Here is a 15075-nt window from a genome sequence, read left to right as displayed (position 1 = left end):
GAGCCCCATGCCCTGCATCCCCTGGCCCTGGGATCCTCTCACCACTGGCATCCCCTGGCCCTGGGGTCTCCCTACTTCACTGCCAGCACCCCTCCCCATAGCCTTGGGGTCCCCCTGCCTTGCTGCCAGCACCACCACCCCCGATCCATAGCCCCCTGCTTTCCCAGTCCTGGGCTCCCCACCCCCAGCTCTGCCATAGGGCCTGCCCCACGCCTCCCTGCTCCCTCTGAGCAGTGTCCGATTGTGGGGGGAAGGGAAGTGTGTGTTGGGGTTGGATGTCCAGGATCCCCCCTTGAATACCTAGGCTGTGTGGGGCGTAGCTCAGAAACCGCTGAGCCAAGCATTGCAAAGAACTGAGACGGGTGCAGAAAACCCCCGGCCTTAAAGAAATGCAACGAATGGGAGTTATTTAACACTGACCGCACATGATGCACCAAGTTGTATTCAGTAACCAAAGACACCTGCCTCTGGGGTGGGGCGAAGGGGCTGTTTATACAGGGCCCCCTCACTTGGTGCTGAGATGCAGCCGCCTCTGGGGTGAGGCGCAGGGGCTGTTTATACAGGGCCCCCTCACTTGGTGCTGAGATGCAGCTGCCTCTGGGGTGAGGCGCAGGGGCTGTTTATACAGGGCCCCCTCACTTGGTGCTGAGATGCAGCTGCCTCTGGGGTGAGGCGCAGGGGCTGTTTATACAGGGCCCCCTCACTTGGTGCTGAGATGCAGCCGCCTCTGGGGCAAGGCACAGGGGCTGTTTATACAGGGCCCCCTCACTTGGTGCTGAGATGCAGCCACCTCTGGGGCGGGGCGCAGGGGCTGTTTATACATGGCCTCCTCACTTGGTGCTGAGATGCAGCCACCTCTGGGGCGGGGCACGGGGGCTGTTTATACATGGCCTCCTCACTTGGTGCTGAGATGCAGCCGCCTCTGGGGCGAGGCGCAGGGGCTGTTTATACAGGGCCCCCTCACTTGGTGCTGAGATGCAGCCACCTCTGGGGCGAGGCGCAGGGGATGTTTATACAGGGCTCCCTCACTTGGTGCTGAGATGCAGCTGCCTCTGGGGCGGCGCAGAGGGGAGGAGGCTCAGAGGGAGGAAGCTCTTGTGCCCCCATTGTGAGGGGTGGCAGAGTGGCCTGGAGATGGGGTTGCTGCTGCAGGGGCAGAGGGGGCAGGGAGGAGAGAGACCCCTCCCCTCCCCCAGCTGTGAGAGCTGCAGAGGAGGAGACTCCGGCCCTGGCAGCGGGTGGAAATAGGGGGAGGGTGGGAGAAGGGCCTGTTGCCCCAGAGCAGAGGGGGGAGGTGGGAGTTGGCTGAGCAGGGATGGGGGGGTGGGGATTTACTGGCATCTCCAATGCCCTGTTGCCCCCCTCTCCCCCCAGGAGATTCGCTTCCCTAAGATGGTCACCAACTGCTGCCGCTTCCTCTGCTACTTCTGCCGTATCAGCCGCCAGAACCAGCGCTCCATGTTCGACCACCTCAGCTACCTGCTGGAGAACAGCGGCATCGGGCTGGGTGAGCGCCCCACAGCCGCTGGCAGTACGGGGCTCAGGACACACAGCTGGTGGGGTGCGATCTCATCCAGCAGGGGGCAGCAGGGACACACACACACCCAGAGCGGGACTGAGCCCCTCCAGCAGGGGGCAGCATGACATGCGCGCGCGCGCACACACACACACACACACGTGTGCAAACACCAGGCAGCTCCTCGCACGCTGCCCTGGTCACGCCCGGCCCCCTTCCTGAGCCCTCAGGTGCTAACCCCTCTGCCCTCCCCTGGGCGGGCCCCTCTTCTCCCCTAGGCATGCGGGGATCCACTCCCCTGGATGTGGCTGCTGCCTCCGTCATCGACAACAACGAGCTGGCGCTGGCGCTGCAGGAGCAGGACCTGGAGAAGGTGGGGGACGAGGCGGGGCGGGGCGGGGGGCCTGTGGGGAGGGGGGGTGAGGGGTTTGCAGGGTAGGGTACAGAGCGCAACTGACCAGGGAGGGAGGGTGAAACTGACCGGGCTGGTGGGGGTGAGGGGGATGCGTGTGTGGGGGGAGGTTTGTCGGAGGTGGGGGACGGGGACATGTTTGGGGCCAGATCCCAGCTGGTGTAAATGGGCATCGTTTCACCAAGCACCGTCAGCCCGCTGGCCCTTTCCCTGCGACCCCCACTGCTTGGCTGCTTTGGGAGGACAAGTACCCCCCCCCGACACGGTCTGCGTGTTCTCTCCCCCTCCAGGTGGTGATGTACCTGGCGAGCTGCGGCCTGCAGAGCTGCCCCATGCTGCTGGCCAAGGGCTACCCCGACATCGGCTGGAACCCCTGCGGGGGGGAGCGCTACCTGGACTTCCTGCGCTTTGCCGTCTTCGTCAATGGTGAGCGACGGGGCACGGCAGGGATGGGGGGCGTCCCTGTATGCAGAGCCCCCCGGCTCGGTGCAGTGCAGGTCCTGGTGCAAAGATCCCCCCCCCGGCTCGGTGCAGGGCGGGTTGTGGTGCAAAGACCCCCCTCCCAGCTCGGTGCAGGGTAGGTCGTGGTGCAAAGACACCCCCCACCGGCTCGGTACAGGGCAGGTCCTGGTGCAAAGACCCCCCTCCCAGCTCGGTGCATGGCAGGTCCTGGTGCAAAGACACCCCCCCAGGCTCGGTGCATGGCGGGTCCTGGTGCAAAGACCCCCCCCAGCTCGGTGCAGGGTGGATCGTGGTGCAAAGACACCCCCCCAGCTCGGTACAGGGCAGGTCCTGGTGCAAAGACACCCCACCCAGCTCGGTGCATGGCGGGTTGTGGTGCAAAGACACCCCCTCCCCCAGCTCGGTGCATGGCGGGTCCTGATGCAAAGACCCCCTCCCCAGCTCGGTGCAGGGCAGGTCCTGGTGCAAAGACCCTCCCCAGCTCGGTGCAGGGTGGGTCATGGTGCAAAGACCGCCCCTCCGGCTCGATGCAGGGTGGGTCGTGGTGCAAAGACCGCCCCCAGCTTGAGGCAGAGCAGGTCATGGGGCAAAGACCCCCCCCAGCTCAGTGCATGGCGGGTCCTGGTGCAAAGACCCCCCCACAGCTCAGTGCAGGGTGGGTCGTGGTGCAAAGACCGCCCCCGGCTTGAGGCAGAGCAGGTCATGGGGCAAAGACACCCCCCCAGCTCGGGGCAGGGAGGGTCGTGGGACAAAAGACTCCCCCCCGGCTTGGGGCAAGGCAGATCGTGGGGCAAAGGCCCCCCACACACACACCGCGGCTCAGCGCAGGGCGGGAACACGTCTCTTGCTAGGTGAGCCTGGCTTGGATTGAAGAGCCCTGGGAGGTGCCAGCCCTCCCGTCCCCTGTTACCTCTCCCCCTCCCTTGGCACCAAGAGGTCCCAGCCGGGTCTCCCCCCCGGGTCAGGGCTCCCCCTTCCTGCACCCAGCAGGGAGGCAGGGCGCTCTGGGTCTGAGCGCGGTGCCCTCCCGCCCCTGCAGGCGAGAGCGTGGAGGAAAACGCCAACGTGGTGGTGCGGCTGCTGATCCGCCGGCCCGAGTGCTTCGGGCCCGCCCTGCGCGGTGAGGGCGGCAGCGGGCTGCTGGCCGCTATCGAAGAGGCCATCAAGATCTCGGAGGACCCGGCCCGGGACGGGCCCACCGTGAAGAAGGACCGTCGGCGGGAGCTGTGCGTGCGGGCGTGAATTTGCACGGGCAGCGTCGAGTGTGTTCGTGCATGCGAACAAGGGCCATGCCGCGGGCACCAGAGCTCTGTGCTGTGCTGCGGGGGTGCATAGACCGTGGTGGACGCCATGTGTTCTGGGTGTGAAGCTGTGTGTGTTTGCACGGTTGGTGCACAGTACATGTTTGTGGGCATGCAGGTGTGTAGCTATGAGCACATGGGCAGTGTGTGTGTGCGTGCCGTGGTGTGTACCTCACACTCCGCGTGTGCAGAGGGTGTCTGTGTGTGCCCTCCCCGTGTCCCCCACCAGCTACACACATCAGGGCGAACGCTGCCTTGCAGAGCGCCACTCCACGGGGGCTGCACTGCGTGTCATCCCGCTCCGCCCCCCCATGGTGAGATTGACCCATCCCTTCCACGGTCACACCGCCAGCCCTGCACGCTCCCCTCTTCCTGTGCCCCCCTCAGTCTTACCCACCCTCCCCTCCCCGGACCCCCCACGCACCAACCCACGTGGGTGTCCTCCAGCATTCGTGTCTTCTCTGCCCGCCCCCAACCCTGGCCTCCGCCCACGCCAACGCTCCAGGACCCCATGTGCCCAGCCCAGCAACGCGCTGTCCCTCCTTGGTGGGGGCTGGTGTGGGGCAGGATCCCCGCTCCCCCCCACTCATGCTTTCTGTGCCCCGGCAGGTTCGGGGGGGAGGAGACGCACGAGGAGAACCGGGTGCACCTGGGCAACGCCATCATGTCCTTCTACGCAGCGCTGATCGACCTGCTGGGGCGCTGTGCCCCCGAGATGCACGTAAGCACCTGGGTGGGGGCGGGGGAGGGCTGGGGGGGCAGGGTGCCAGATGGATGACGCCTGCGCTCTCTGCCCACAGCTGATTCAGGCCGGGAAAGGCGAGGCGCTGCGGATCCGGGCCATCCTGCGCTCCCTGGTGCCCCTGGACGACCTCGTCGGCATCATCAGCCTCCCGCTGCAGATCCCTGCCTTTGGCAAAGGTACGCCTCTGGGGTGCGGTGCCTATCAGCCCTGGGTGGGGGGCTGGCTGGTTCAGGGGGACCTAGGGGCTTTCCCCTCTGGGGTGTGGTGCCCATGAGCCCTGGCGGGGGGCTGGCTGGTTCGGGAGGACCTGGGGCCTTTCCCCTCTGGTGGGCGGTGCCCATCAGCCCTGAGTGGGGGGCTGGCTGGTTCGGGGGGACCCGGGGTCTTTCCCCTCTGGGGGGCGGTGCCCGTCAGCCCTGGGTGGGGGGCTGGCTGGTTCGGGGGGACCTGGGGCCTTTCCCCTCTGGGGGGTTGTGCCCATCAACCCTGGGCGGGGGCCTGGCTGGTTCGGGGGGACCTGGGGCCTTTCCCCTCTGAGGGGCTGTGCCCATCAACCCTGGGCGGGGGCCTGGCTGGTTCGGGGGGACTTGGGGCCTTTCCCCTCTGGGGGGCCGTGCCCATCAGCCCTGGGTGTGGGGCTGGCTGGTTTGGGGGGACCTGGGGCCTTTCCCCTCTGGGGGGCGGTGCCCATCAGCCCTGGGCAGGGGGCTGGCTGGTTCGGGGGGACCTGGGGCCTTTCCCCTCTGGGGAGCAGTGCCTGTCAGCCCTGGGTGGGGGGCTGGCTTGTTCGGGGGGACCCAGGACCTTTCCCCTCTGGGGGGCGGTGCCCATCAGCACTGAGTGGGGTCTGGCTGATTCGGGGGGACCTGGGGCCTTTCCCCTCTGGGGGGCGGTGCCCATCAGCCTTGGGCGGGGGGCTGGCTTGTTTGGGGAGACTCGGGGTCTTTCTGGGGTACAGCTCCCATTGGCCCCGGGTGCGGACTGGCTGGCTGGTTTGGGGGGCTCCGGGGTCTTTCCCCTCTGGGGGGTGGCGCCCATCAGCCCTGGGCAGGGGGCTGGCTGGTTCGGGGGATCTGGTGCCTCTCCCCTCTGGGGGCTGGCTCCAGGCGGGAACTGGCTGGTTCAGGGGACCAGGGGCCTTTCCCCTCTGGGAGGCGGCAGCCATCGACCTGGGGTGGGGGGCTGGCTGGTTTAGGGGACCAGGGGTCTTTCCCCTCTGGGAGGCGGCAGCCATCGACCTGAGGTGGGGGGCTGGCTGGCTTAGGGGGGCGGGGAATGGCCCTTGGGGAGCACTGACTCTGGTCTGGCCCGGGGCGGGGTTGGGACTGGCTGGCTCAGGGGGCAGGAATGGGGAACAGGGCACAGGGTGGGCAGGCCCAGGACCAGCTGGCTGGGGGTGAGGGGCTGATATTCGGAGTCTCCGCCAAGAGACCAAGGAGGCTGAGCCTCTTTCTTCCCAAGCGGGACCCTGGAGACTCCTGTGTTTGGGGGGCCGGGAGGGGCAGGGCTGAGCCGGTGTCTCCCCCCAGACGGGAACGTGGTGGAGCCCCGGATGTCGGCCAGCTTCGTACCGGATCACAAGGCCCCCATAGTGCTGTTCCTGGACCGCGTCTACGGCATCGAGAGCCAGGACTTCCTGCTGCACGTGCTGGAGGTCGGCTTCCTGCCCGACATGCGGGCCGCCGCCTCGCTCGACACCGTGAGTGGGGCAGGGCCATGGGGCAGCCGGCTGGGATCCCCCCCCCCCCACTGCCTGGGGCCAGGGCCGTGGGGCAGCCAGCCAGGATCTCCCCCCCACTACCTGGGGCCAGGGCCGTGGGGCAGCCGACCAGGATCCCCCTGCCACTGCCTGGGGGCAGGGCTGTGGGGTAGTTGGCCAGGATCCCCCCACACAGCCTGGGGTTGGGACCGTGGGGCAGCTGACTGGGATCCCCCCCACCACCACCTGGAGGCAGGGCCGTGGGGCAGCCAGCTGGGATCCCGCCACCACCATCTAGGGTTGGGGCCGTGGGGCAGCTGGCTGGGATCCTCCCCAAGCCCCTTCTCCGCTGTAACCTGCCTCCCCCCAGGCGGCGTTCAGCACCACGGAGATGGCGCTGGCCCTGAACCGGTACCTGTGCTGCGCCGTGCTGCCCCTCGTCACCAAGTGCGCGCCCCTCTTCGCGGGCACCGAGCACCGCGCCATCATGGTGGACTCCATGCTGCACACCATCTACCGGCTCTCCCGCGGGCGCTCCCTCACCAAGGCCCAGCGCGACGTCATCGAGGAGTGTCTCATGGCCCTGTGCCGGTACGGCCCGGCGAGCCCTGGGGCTGGGGCCCCCCTCGGGACACGGGGCCTGACCCTACAGAGCATCCTCAGGACACGGGGCCTGGTTCCTGGGGCTCCCTCGGGACACAGGGCCTGACCCCACAGAGCATCCTCAGGACACAAGGCCTGGCCCCAGGGGCCCCCCTCAGGACACAGGGCCTGGCCCCTTAGACCCCCATCAGGATGCCCCTGTCCTGATTTTGCTGGACCCAGCTGGGGCCGTGGGACACTAGGCCTTCCCTTGCTAGGGGCCACTGGCTCTGAGTGGAACCAGCTGGGTCTGTGGTCCTGAGGCCCCGGCTCCAACCGATGCCAGGTGTTGAGCCCCCCATCCACGGCGGAGGCTGTACTGGGCTGCCAGCCCTGCTCGGGGCATCCCCAGCTGTCCCAGCAGGGAGGGCCTTCCTGACCCCCAGCCGCTGGTCAGCTCCCGCCCTGAAGCCTGAGGACTGAGAGACACCAAACAGGCACTGCCATTTGCCTTGGGGATACTCTGCAGCGGGGGGTTCTGCAGGTTCATTCCCCCTCCCCAGTGTCTCAAGCAGCCTGTCCCATTGTGAGAGCGGCTCTCTCCCCCCAGGTACATCCGGCCCTCCATGCTGCAGCACCTGCTGCGCCGGCTGGTCTTCGACGTGCCCATCCTCAACGAGTTTGCCAAGATGCCCCTGAAGGTGAGGGCTGAAGGCAGGGTATGTGGGGGGGTGGGGAAACATGGGGCTGCTGCGCGGGCCGTGCGCCGGCTTGCTGCTCGGTGGTAGAGAACACCAGGCGGGGGGCGCGGCCACTGCTTGGGGGGTGGGCCCGGGCACAGCGGAACAGCTGCTGTCTGGGGGGCAGGGTTGGGCTGTTCTGGCGCACGCCGGGCCAGAGGGGGCAGGGCTGACATGCTGCCAGAAATGCAACGCAGGGGGGCTGCGCTAGCGTGTGCCATGCAATGTGCTGGGTGGTGGCAGCTGGCCAGGCTGCGTGGCCCCAGAACGCGCCTCTGCGGGGTCGGCTGGGTCGCGGGACCCTGGGATGCGCCTCTGTGGGGCTGGCTGGGTCGCGGGGCCATGGAACGTGCCTCTGTGGGGCTGGCCGGGTCACAGGGACATGGAACGCACCTCTGTGGGGTCAGCCAGGTCACGGGGCCCTGGGATGCGCCTCTGTGGGGCTGGCCGGGTCGTGGGGACGTGGAACGCGCCTCTGTGGGGTCAGCCGGGTCGCGGGGCTCTGGGATGCGCCTCTGTGGGGCTGGCCGGGTCGCGGGGAAGTGGAACGTACCTCTGCAGGGCCAGCCGGGCCGTGGGGCCCTGGAACACGCAGCCCCCAGAACGCACCTCTGCAGGGCCAGCTGGGCCACGGGGCCCTGGAACGTGCTGGGGTGTGCCCAGTGAGCTCACACCGCAGCAGAGAGTGACGCCATCCTGCAGAGAGTGGGGCGCTCCCCAGCGATGGCTGCTGTGGGGTCCCCCAGCTCAGGGGGCTGCGCCAGGGGAGGGCGGTGCCCATGGCCACAATGCCCCCGGGCGTAGGGTGGGGTGTCCTGCCCTGCGCGTGGGGGGCAGCGCTGTGGTCTGTGACCCAGCGGGCACCCCTAGGAACTGTATCTATCCCCCCACTCAGCTCCTGAACAACCACTATGAGCGGTGCTGGAAGTATTACTGCCTGCCCACGGGCTGGGCCAGCTACGGCGTGAGCTCCGAGGAGGAGCTGCACCTCACCCGCAAGCTCTTCTGGGGAATCTTTGACTCCCTGGCCCACAAGGTGGAGTGGGATGCTACTGTGTGATCAGGGGAGACAGTGGGTGGGGACTGGGGGGGCAAGATGGGGGAGGGGTCATCGAGGAGAGGGGGGCTGGAGGGCAGAATGGGGGAGGGAAGGGGTGATTGGGGAGAGAAGGGGGCTGGGAGGGAGGATGGAGGGAGGGGGGTCTGGGGCAGAACGGGGGAGGGAATGGGGGGCTGGGGGAGCATGGGGGAGGGGTCATCGGGGGAGAGGGGGGCTGGAGGGCAGAATGCGCGAGGGAAGGGGGGCTGGGAGGGAGGATGGGGAGGAGAGGGGGTTCTGGAGGCAGAATGGGGGAGGAGAAGGGGGTTTGGAGGGCAGAATGGGTGAGGGAAGGGGGGCTGGGAGGGAGGATGGGGAGGAGAGGGGGGTCTGGAGGCAGAATGGGGGAGGAGAAGGGGGTTTGGAGGGCAGAATGGGGGTGGGAATGGGGAGGCTGGGGGAGCGGTGATTGGGGAGGGACGGGGGCCTGGGGGAGCATGGGGGAGGAGTGATCAGGGAGGGGAGGGGGTCTGGGGAGCAGAACAGGGGGGCAATGGGGGGCTGGGGGAAGGGTGCCGTCTGGGCCCCCCTGACCCCGCTCCCCACCCCAGAAGTTCAAGGCGGAGCTGTACAAGCTGGCCATGCCCTGCCTGTGCGCCATCGCTGGTGCCCTGCCCCCCGACTACGTGGACGCCAGCTACTCCTCCAAGATGGAGAAGAAGGCCTCTGTAGACGCCGAGGGCAACTTTGACCCCAAACCCGTCGAGACCCTCAAGTGAGGAGCCCCTGGACTGGGGTCATGGGGGGGCCCTGGGTGGCGTAGATCCTCCCGCCCCCTGGGAGTGCCCTCACTCCCGACCCGCAGCCCCCTGCCAGCCCAGCCCCGCCCCCATCCAGCCCCCAGCTCTGCCCCCTCACTCCCAACCTGTAGTCCCTTGCTGTTCCTGTCCCAGAGCTCTGTGGGGCAGGCACCCCCTTTGGGAGTGCTGGGCTGCGGGGCAACATCCCTTTGGGATGGAGTTTGGCCCCCCCGAGGCCCGGCCCCCCCAAAAGCCACGTGTGCCCAGGCCCAGCTTGGAAGCTCCCCCCTGAGTGCTGCTCCTCCTCCCCACAGCGTCATCATCCCCGAGAAGCTGGACGCGTTTATCAACAAATACGCCGAGCACACGCACGAGAAGTGGGCCTTTGACAAGGTATGGGGCCCGTGGGCCACAATGCACCGCTTCCCCCACTGGCCCACAATGCACTTCTCCCCCCGCCCCTGCCAGCCCACAATGCACTGCTTCCCCTGTGACCTCCCTATGACCCCCTGTGACTCTACCCTTGCTGTGAACCCTCAGGACCTCCTGACCTCCTCGTGACCTCAGTGTGACCTCCCCATGACCCCCTGGTCCACACACTGATTTCCGCCCTCTGTGTGACTTCCCTTGTTACCCCCCCCACCCCCTCTGTCCGTGACCCCTGTGACCCCTGGGGCCAACACCTGGGACCTTTCCTCCGGCAGATCCAGAACAACTGGACCTTCGGGGAGACGATCGATGAGGAGGCCAAAACCCACCCCATGCTGCGTCCCTACAAGACCTTCTCTGAAAAGGTACCCGCCATCTCCCCCTCCTGGCCCCAGCCCATTGGTCCCCTCACTTGCACCCCCCTACTCACTCCAGCCACCCCCACCCCCCCGCCAGCCAAACTCCCACAATGCACCTGCCAGGATGCACAGGTCGGGGACGGAGACCCTGGGAACCCACTGGTTCCCCCCCATCCCCCTGTCTCCCCGGCGGTGTGGATCTCAGCCCCCAGTCCAAGGGGGATGTCCTGTCCTGCTACCCGCCTCCCCCGCCCCCCAACCAAGCCCTGAGCCCAGCACCCGGCTTGGCCCCGCAGGACAAGGAGATCTACCGCTGGCCCATCAAGGAGTCGCTCAAAGCCATGATCGCCTGGGAGTGGACGGTGGAGAAGCCCCACGAAGGCGAGGAGGAGAAGACTGAGAAGAAGAAGACGCGGAAGATCTCGCAGTCGGCCCAGGTGAGGGCAGCGTGGCCCATGGGGGGCTCAGGACTCCTGGGTTCTGTTCCAGCTCTAGGAGAGGAGTGGGGTCTAGTGGTTAGAGTGGGGGATGGGGTTTTGGGGGATCAGGACTCCCCAGCTCTGGGAGGGGAGTTGGGTCCATTGGTCAGAGCAGGTGGCTGAGAGCCAGGACTCCTGGGTTCCTCCAGCTCCCCCGTTGGGGGAGGGGAGCACTGAGCTGCCCATCCAGCGAAGCGAGCAGTGCCTAGGGTGGGTTTGTAGGGGGGCGTCAAAGCTGAGTTCACCCCCGGGGAGTGGCTTGGCCTTTATGGCCAGCCTGACACTCTGAGGGCCACCCCTACCCCCTGGAATGAACCTGCAGCCCTCTAGCCACACAGCACGGGCATTCGGAGCTGGGTGGGCGAGAGCACCAGCCTGTGAACCACAGAGGATCCCCACCAGCGGGGAGCAGTAGAGGGCCCATGACACATAGAGGGAGAGGCTGCAGATCCAGCCAGCATGGAGGTGTGATTGGGGGAGCGGACACTCGGGACAGTGAGGGTACGACCTGGGGGGGGACACACTGCCCCTCTGAATTCTAATCCCTCCCCCACAGGCGACCTATGACCCCAGCCATGGATACAACCCCCAGCCCATCGACCTGTCGGTGGTGACGCTGTCCCGGGAGCTGCAGGTGACACACGTTCCCCCCATCACCACCAGCACCAATCTGGGCTTTTTACCCCCCGGGCCAGCTGGCGTGGAAGTCAGGTGTGGGAGGGGTAGACTGTGCTCAGATTGGTACATCTGGGTGTGCCCCATGGAGTGAAATAGGTCACACTTCCTGGCTGGGTGTGCCCCATGGAGTGAAATAGGTCACACTTCCTGCCTGGGTGGGCCCCACAGCGCCCCACGAGGGGATGAATATCTCACCCCCCCCCCCCACAGGCCATGGCGGAGCAGCTGGCTGAGAACTATCACAACACCTGGGGGCGTAAGAAGAAGCAGGAGCTGGAGGCCAAAGGTGAGTGTGTCCATCCGTCCATCCCCCCTGGGGAGCGTCTCTGTGCCTTCCCCAGCTCAGAGTCTGCCCCTGGCTGGGTGGGGTGCCGGCTAACGTCTCTCTCATCAGGGGGTGGCTCCCACCCGCTGCTGGTGCCCTACGACACGCTGACAGCCAAGGAGAAGGCGCGGGACCGCGAGAAGGCCCAGGAGCTGCTCAAATTCCTACAGATGAACGGCTATGCTGTGACCAGGTGGGGGCGGCGGGGAAGACACCTCTCCGTGGCTCACCCTTCTTCTGGGATCTCTGGGCCCCCTTTCCCCCCCCATCCCATGGGCTGCCTGTCAGGCCTCATCCCCACTTTGGGGGGATCACCTCATCAAGTCCATTGTCCCTGGGGGCCAGGCTGTTGCCCTCACCTGTTCCCCCCTAAGGGCGGGATTGTCCCCACCAGTCTATTCCCTTCCCCAGGAGTGGGTCTGTCCCTGTCTGTTCTCCGGGGGGGTGGGCACGGTCTGTCAACCTGTCTGTTCTCAGAAACGTCAGTGCCCCTGACCCTGCTCTCCCACAGGGGGCTGAAGGACATGGAGCTCGACTCATCTTCCATTGAGAAGCGATTTGCCTACGGCTTCCTGCAACAGCTGCTCAAGTGGATGGACATTTCGCAAGAGTTCATCGCCCACCTGGGTAGGGCGCACACACCCCAACGTGTGCCTCTGGCGGCCCCCTCACAGTACCATTGGGACCCACAGCGACTCGACCGCACCCTGTGTTCCTGGTGCGGGCAGTAAATCCGGGATCGGAGGAGGGGCTGGGAGCCAGGACTCCTGGGTTCTGTGCCCACCTTTGGGAAGGGAGTGGTGTCTAGGGGTTAGAGCAGGAGAATTTGGAACCAGGACTCCTGGGTTCTCCTCAGTGTCAGCTGCTCCTCAGGGACTGGGAGGCATCTGCAGAAATATTGCATGAGCGTATTAAAGCTTGAATCTACTCAGAGTCCCGGGGTCGGGAAGGAGGAAAAATCCCCACAGCCCCCCAGGTGCTCACAGCATCTGGTCTCCTTGCAGAGGCTGTGGTGAGCAGCGGGCGGGTGGAGAAATCGCCCCACGAGCAGGAGATCAAGTTCTTTGCCAAGGTAAGTTTGTCCAGACAGGTCCGTCCCCATGCAGTCGGGAGTGGGTGCCTGAGCCATGGGGGTGTGGAGGGAGGGGTTTTGATCCTGGGGAGGGGGTATCTGAACCGTGGGGGAGTGTTAAATGCTGGAGGCTGGAATATTATTGCCTTGGTAATGCAGTTCAAGATGTCCGGTGCGTCTGTCCTTGGAGCTCCGGTGTTACTGGCACTAGCAGGTAGCGCAGGCTGCCCGATGCGTCTGTCCTTGGAGCTCCGGTGTTATCGGCAATAGCAGGTAGTGCAGGCTGCCCGGTGCGTCTGTCCATAGAGCTCCGGTGTTATCGGCACTAGCAGGTAGCGCAGGCTGCCGGGTGGGTCTCTCCTTGGAGCTCCGGTGTTCTCGGCACTAGCAGGTAGTGCTGGCTGCCCGGTGGGTCTGTCCTTGGAGCTCCGGTGTTCTCGGCACTAGCAGGTAGCGCAGGCTGCCCGCTGGGTCTGTCCTTGGAGCTCCGGTGTTACCGGCACTAGCAGGTAGCGCTGGCTGCCCGGTGCATCTGTCCTTGGAGCTCCAGTGTTACCGGCACTAGCAGGTAGCGCAGGCTGCCCGGTGGGTCTGTCCTTGGAGCGCCGGTGTTATCGGCACTAGCAAGTAGCGCAGGCTGCCCGGTGCATCTGTCCTTGGAGCTCCGGTGTTACCGGCACTAGCAGGTAGCGCAGGCTGCCCGGTGCGTCTGTTTTTGGAGCTCCGGTGTTATCGGCACTAGCAGGTAGCACAGGCTGCCCAGTGCGTCTCTCCTTGGAGCGCCGGTGTTATCGGCACTAGCAGGTAGCACTGGCTGCCCGGTGAGTCTGTCCTTGGAGCTCCGGTGTTATTGGCACTAGCAGGTAGCGCAGGCTGCCCAGTGCGTCTCTCCTTGGAGCTCCAGTGTTATCAGCACTGGCAGGTAGTGCAGGCTGCCCAGTGCGTCTGTCCTTGGAGCTCCGGTCTTATCGGCACTAGCAGGTAGCGCAGGCTGCCCGGTGGGTCTGTCCTTGGAGCTCCGGTCTTATCGGCACTAGCAGGTAGCGCAGGCTGCCCCGTGGGTCTGTCCATGGAGATCTGGTGTTACCGGCACTAGCAGGTAGCGCAGGCTGCCTGGTGCGTCTGTCCATGGAGATCTGGTGTTACCGGCACTAGCAGGTAGCGCAGGCTGCCTGGTGCGTCTGTCCTTGGAGCTCCGGTGTTCTCGGCACTGGCAGGTAGCGCAGGCTGCCCGGTGCGTCTGTCCTTGGAGCTCCGGTGTTCTCGGCACTGGCAGGTAGTGGGGGAAAGGGAGCGAAGCCAGGCCGAGCTAACGCCACTATTACTCTGACTCTCCATCGTCCCCAGTCACCCTCTGTCTCCTGGGTGTGGTGCCCGGCTCCGGGTGTGTGTGTGCGGGGATCTCTGTCCCAGGTCACTGTCTGTGCCATGTGGGGTGAGGTCAGATTCTCTCCCTCTGGGGGCCCTGACATTCACTCCCAGCCCATGAAGGGGGTGAGCAGCGGTTCAGGGTGCTGCCAGCCATGGTGATGTCTCTCCCCTCCACTGACCCACCTCCCCCCAGATCCTGCTGCCTCTCATCAACCAGTACTTCCACAACCACTGCCTCTACTTCCTGTCCACACCCGCCAAGGTGCTGGGCAGCGGGGGCCATGCCTCCAACAAGGAGAAGGAGATGATCACCAGGTGAGTGGGGAGTGAATGTAGGGGGGGGCCTGGGCAGGGGAGCGGGGCCATACCCAAGAGTCACCCTCAGTGCTGCCTGGACTCAGGTGTGCGTTGGACCAGATGCCCCCATCCAGCCACGTGGCAGCCAGAGGCTTAACACACCCTGCCCCTCGCTCTCTCCACATGGTTACTCAGAGCTCCAGGTGTGAGGCTTTGCTGGTGCCCCTCACTCCTGACCTGCAGCCCCTGCTATACCAGCCCTGGGCTCCCCCCACCCCAGCTCTGCCAGTGCCCCTCACTCCCAACCTGCAGCCCCTGCCATCCTACCCTGGGCTTCCTACCCCCAAGTGCTGTTAATGGGGGAGTGATGAGAGCCCCACTGAGCCTCCATCCTTCTCTGCTTCCTATCTCTGCCCTGTGTGCACTCGTCCTCTGCAGTGTCTCTCTCTTTCACTCTCTCTTTTCCTCTCTCCCACTCTCCCTTCAGCCTTTTCTGCAAGCTTGCGGCCCTGGTCAGGCACCGGGTCTCTCTGTTCGGTAAGCGCCCCTCGCCGTGGGGCTGGGCTCTCTGGGGGAGGGGGGAGACACCTGGCCTTGCCCATCGCCCAGCCCTGAGGGATGGGGTTTGGCCTGGGCTGAGCCAAACCCCAGAGGGAGCAGTTGTGACCCATCCCAGATTGCCCTGGGCTCGTCGGAGGCTGTCCTGCCCCCCAGTCCCCACCCCTTTCTCCTCCCACTTGTATCCCTGGCCCCCCACGCTGTGGCCCTT

At 66.0% G+C, this 15075-nt stretch overlaps 1 protein-coding gene across 4 annotated transcripts in view; it reads left to right on the top strand.

Annotated features, from left to right (window-relative positions):
- RYR1 (ryanodine receptor 1) overlaps positions 1-15075 on the top strand; it is a 108580-nt gene that overhangs the window by 50497 nt on the left and 43008 nt on the right. For all 4 annotated transcript variants that reach the window (XM_050928319.1, XM_050928318.1, XM_050928317.1 and 1 more), the window contains 21 exons: positions 1375-1507; positions 1795-1889; positions 2219-2354; positions 3430-3616; positions 4301-4412; positions 4492-4612; positions 5966-6135; positions 6506-6726; positions 7328-7418; positions 8353-8493; positions 9108-9271; positions 9611-9689; positions 10001-10090; positions 10381-10521; positions 11120-11197; positions 11452-11527; positions 11636-11759; positions 12078-12193; positions 12571-12638; positions 14203-14324; positions 14794-14843. In XM_050928319.1, the coding sequence (XP_050784276.1) occupies positions 1375-1507; positions 1795-1889; positions 2219-2354; positions 3430-3616; positions 4301-4412; positions 4492-4612; positions 5966-6135; positions 6506-6726; positions 7328-7418; positions 8353-8493; positions 9108-9271; positions 9611-9689; positions 10001-10090; positions 10381-10521; positions 11120-11197; positions 11452-11527; positions 11636-11759; positions 12078-12193; positions 12571-12638; positions 14203-14324; positions 14794-14843 (2515 nt within the window). The remainder of the gene's footprint in view (positions 1-1374; positions 1508-1794; positions 1890-2218; positions 2355-3429; positions 3617-4300; positions 4413-4491; positions 4613-5965; positions 6136-6505; positions 6727-7327; positions 7419-8352; positions 8494-9107; positions 9272-9610; positions 9690-10000; positions 10091-10380; positions 10522-11119; positions 11198-11451; positions 11528-11635; positions 11760-12077; positions 12194-12570; positions 12639-14202; positions 14325-14793; positions 14844-15075) is intronic.

This window comes from Gopherus flavomarginatus, chromosome 18 (genome assembly GCF_025201925.1).
Source record: "Gopherus flavomarginatus isolate rGopFla2 chromosome 18, rGopFla2.mat.asm, whole genome shotgun sequence".
Taxonomy (NCBI): Eukaryota; Metazoa; Chordata; order Testudines; family Testudinidae; genus Gopherus; species Gopherus flavomarginatus.
The sequence above is the reverse complement of the archived record's forward strand: the minus strand, read 5'-3'. Positions and strand labels throughout refer to the sequence as shown.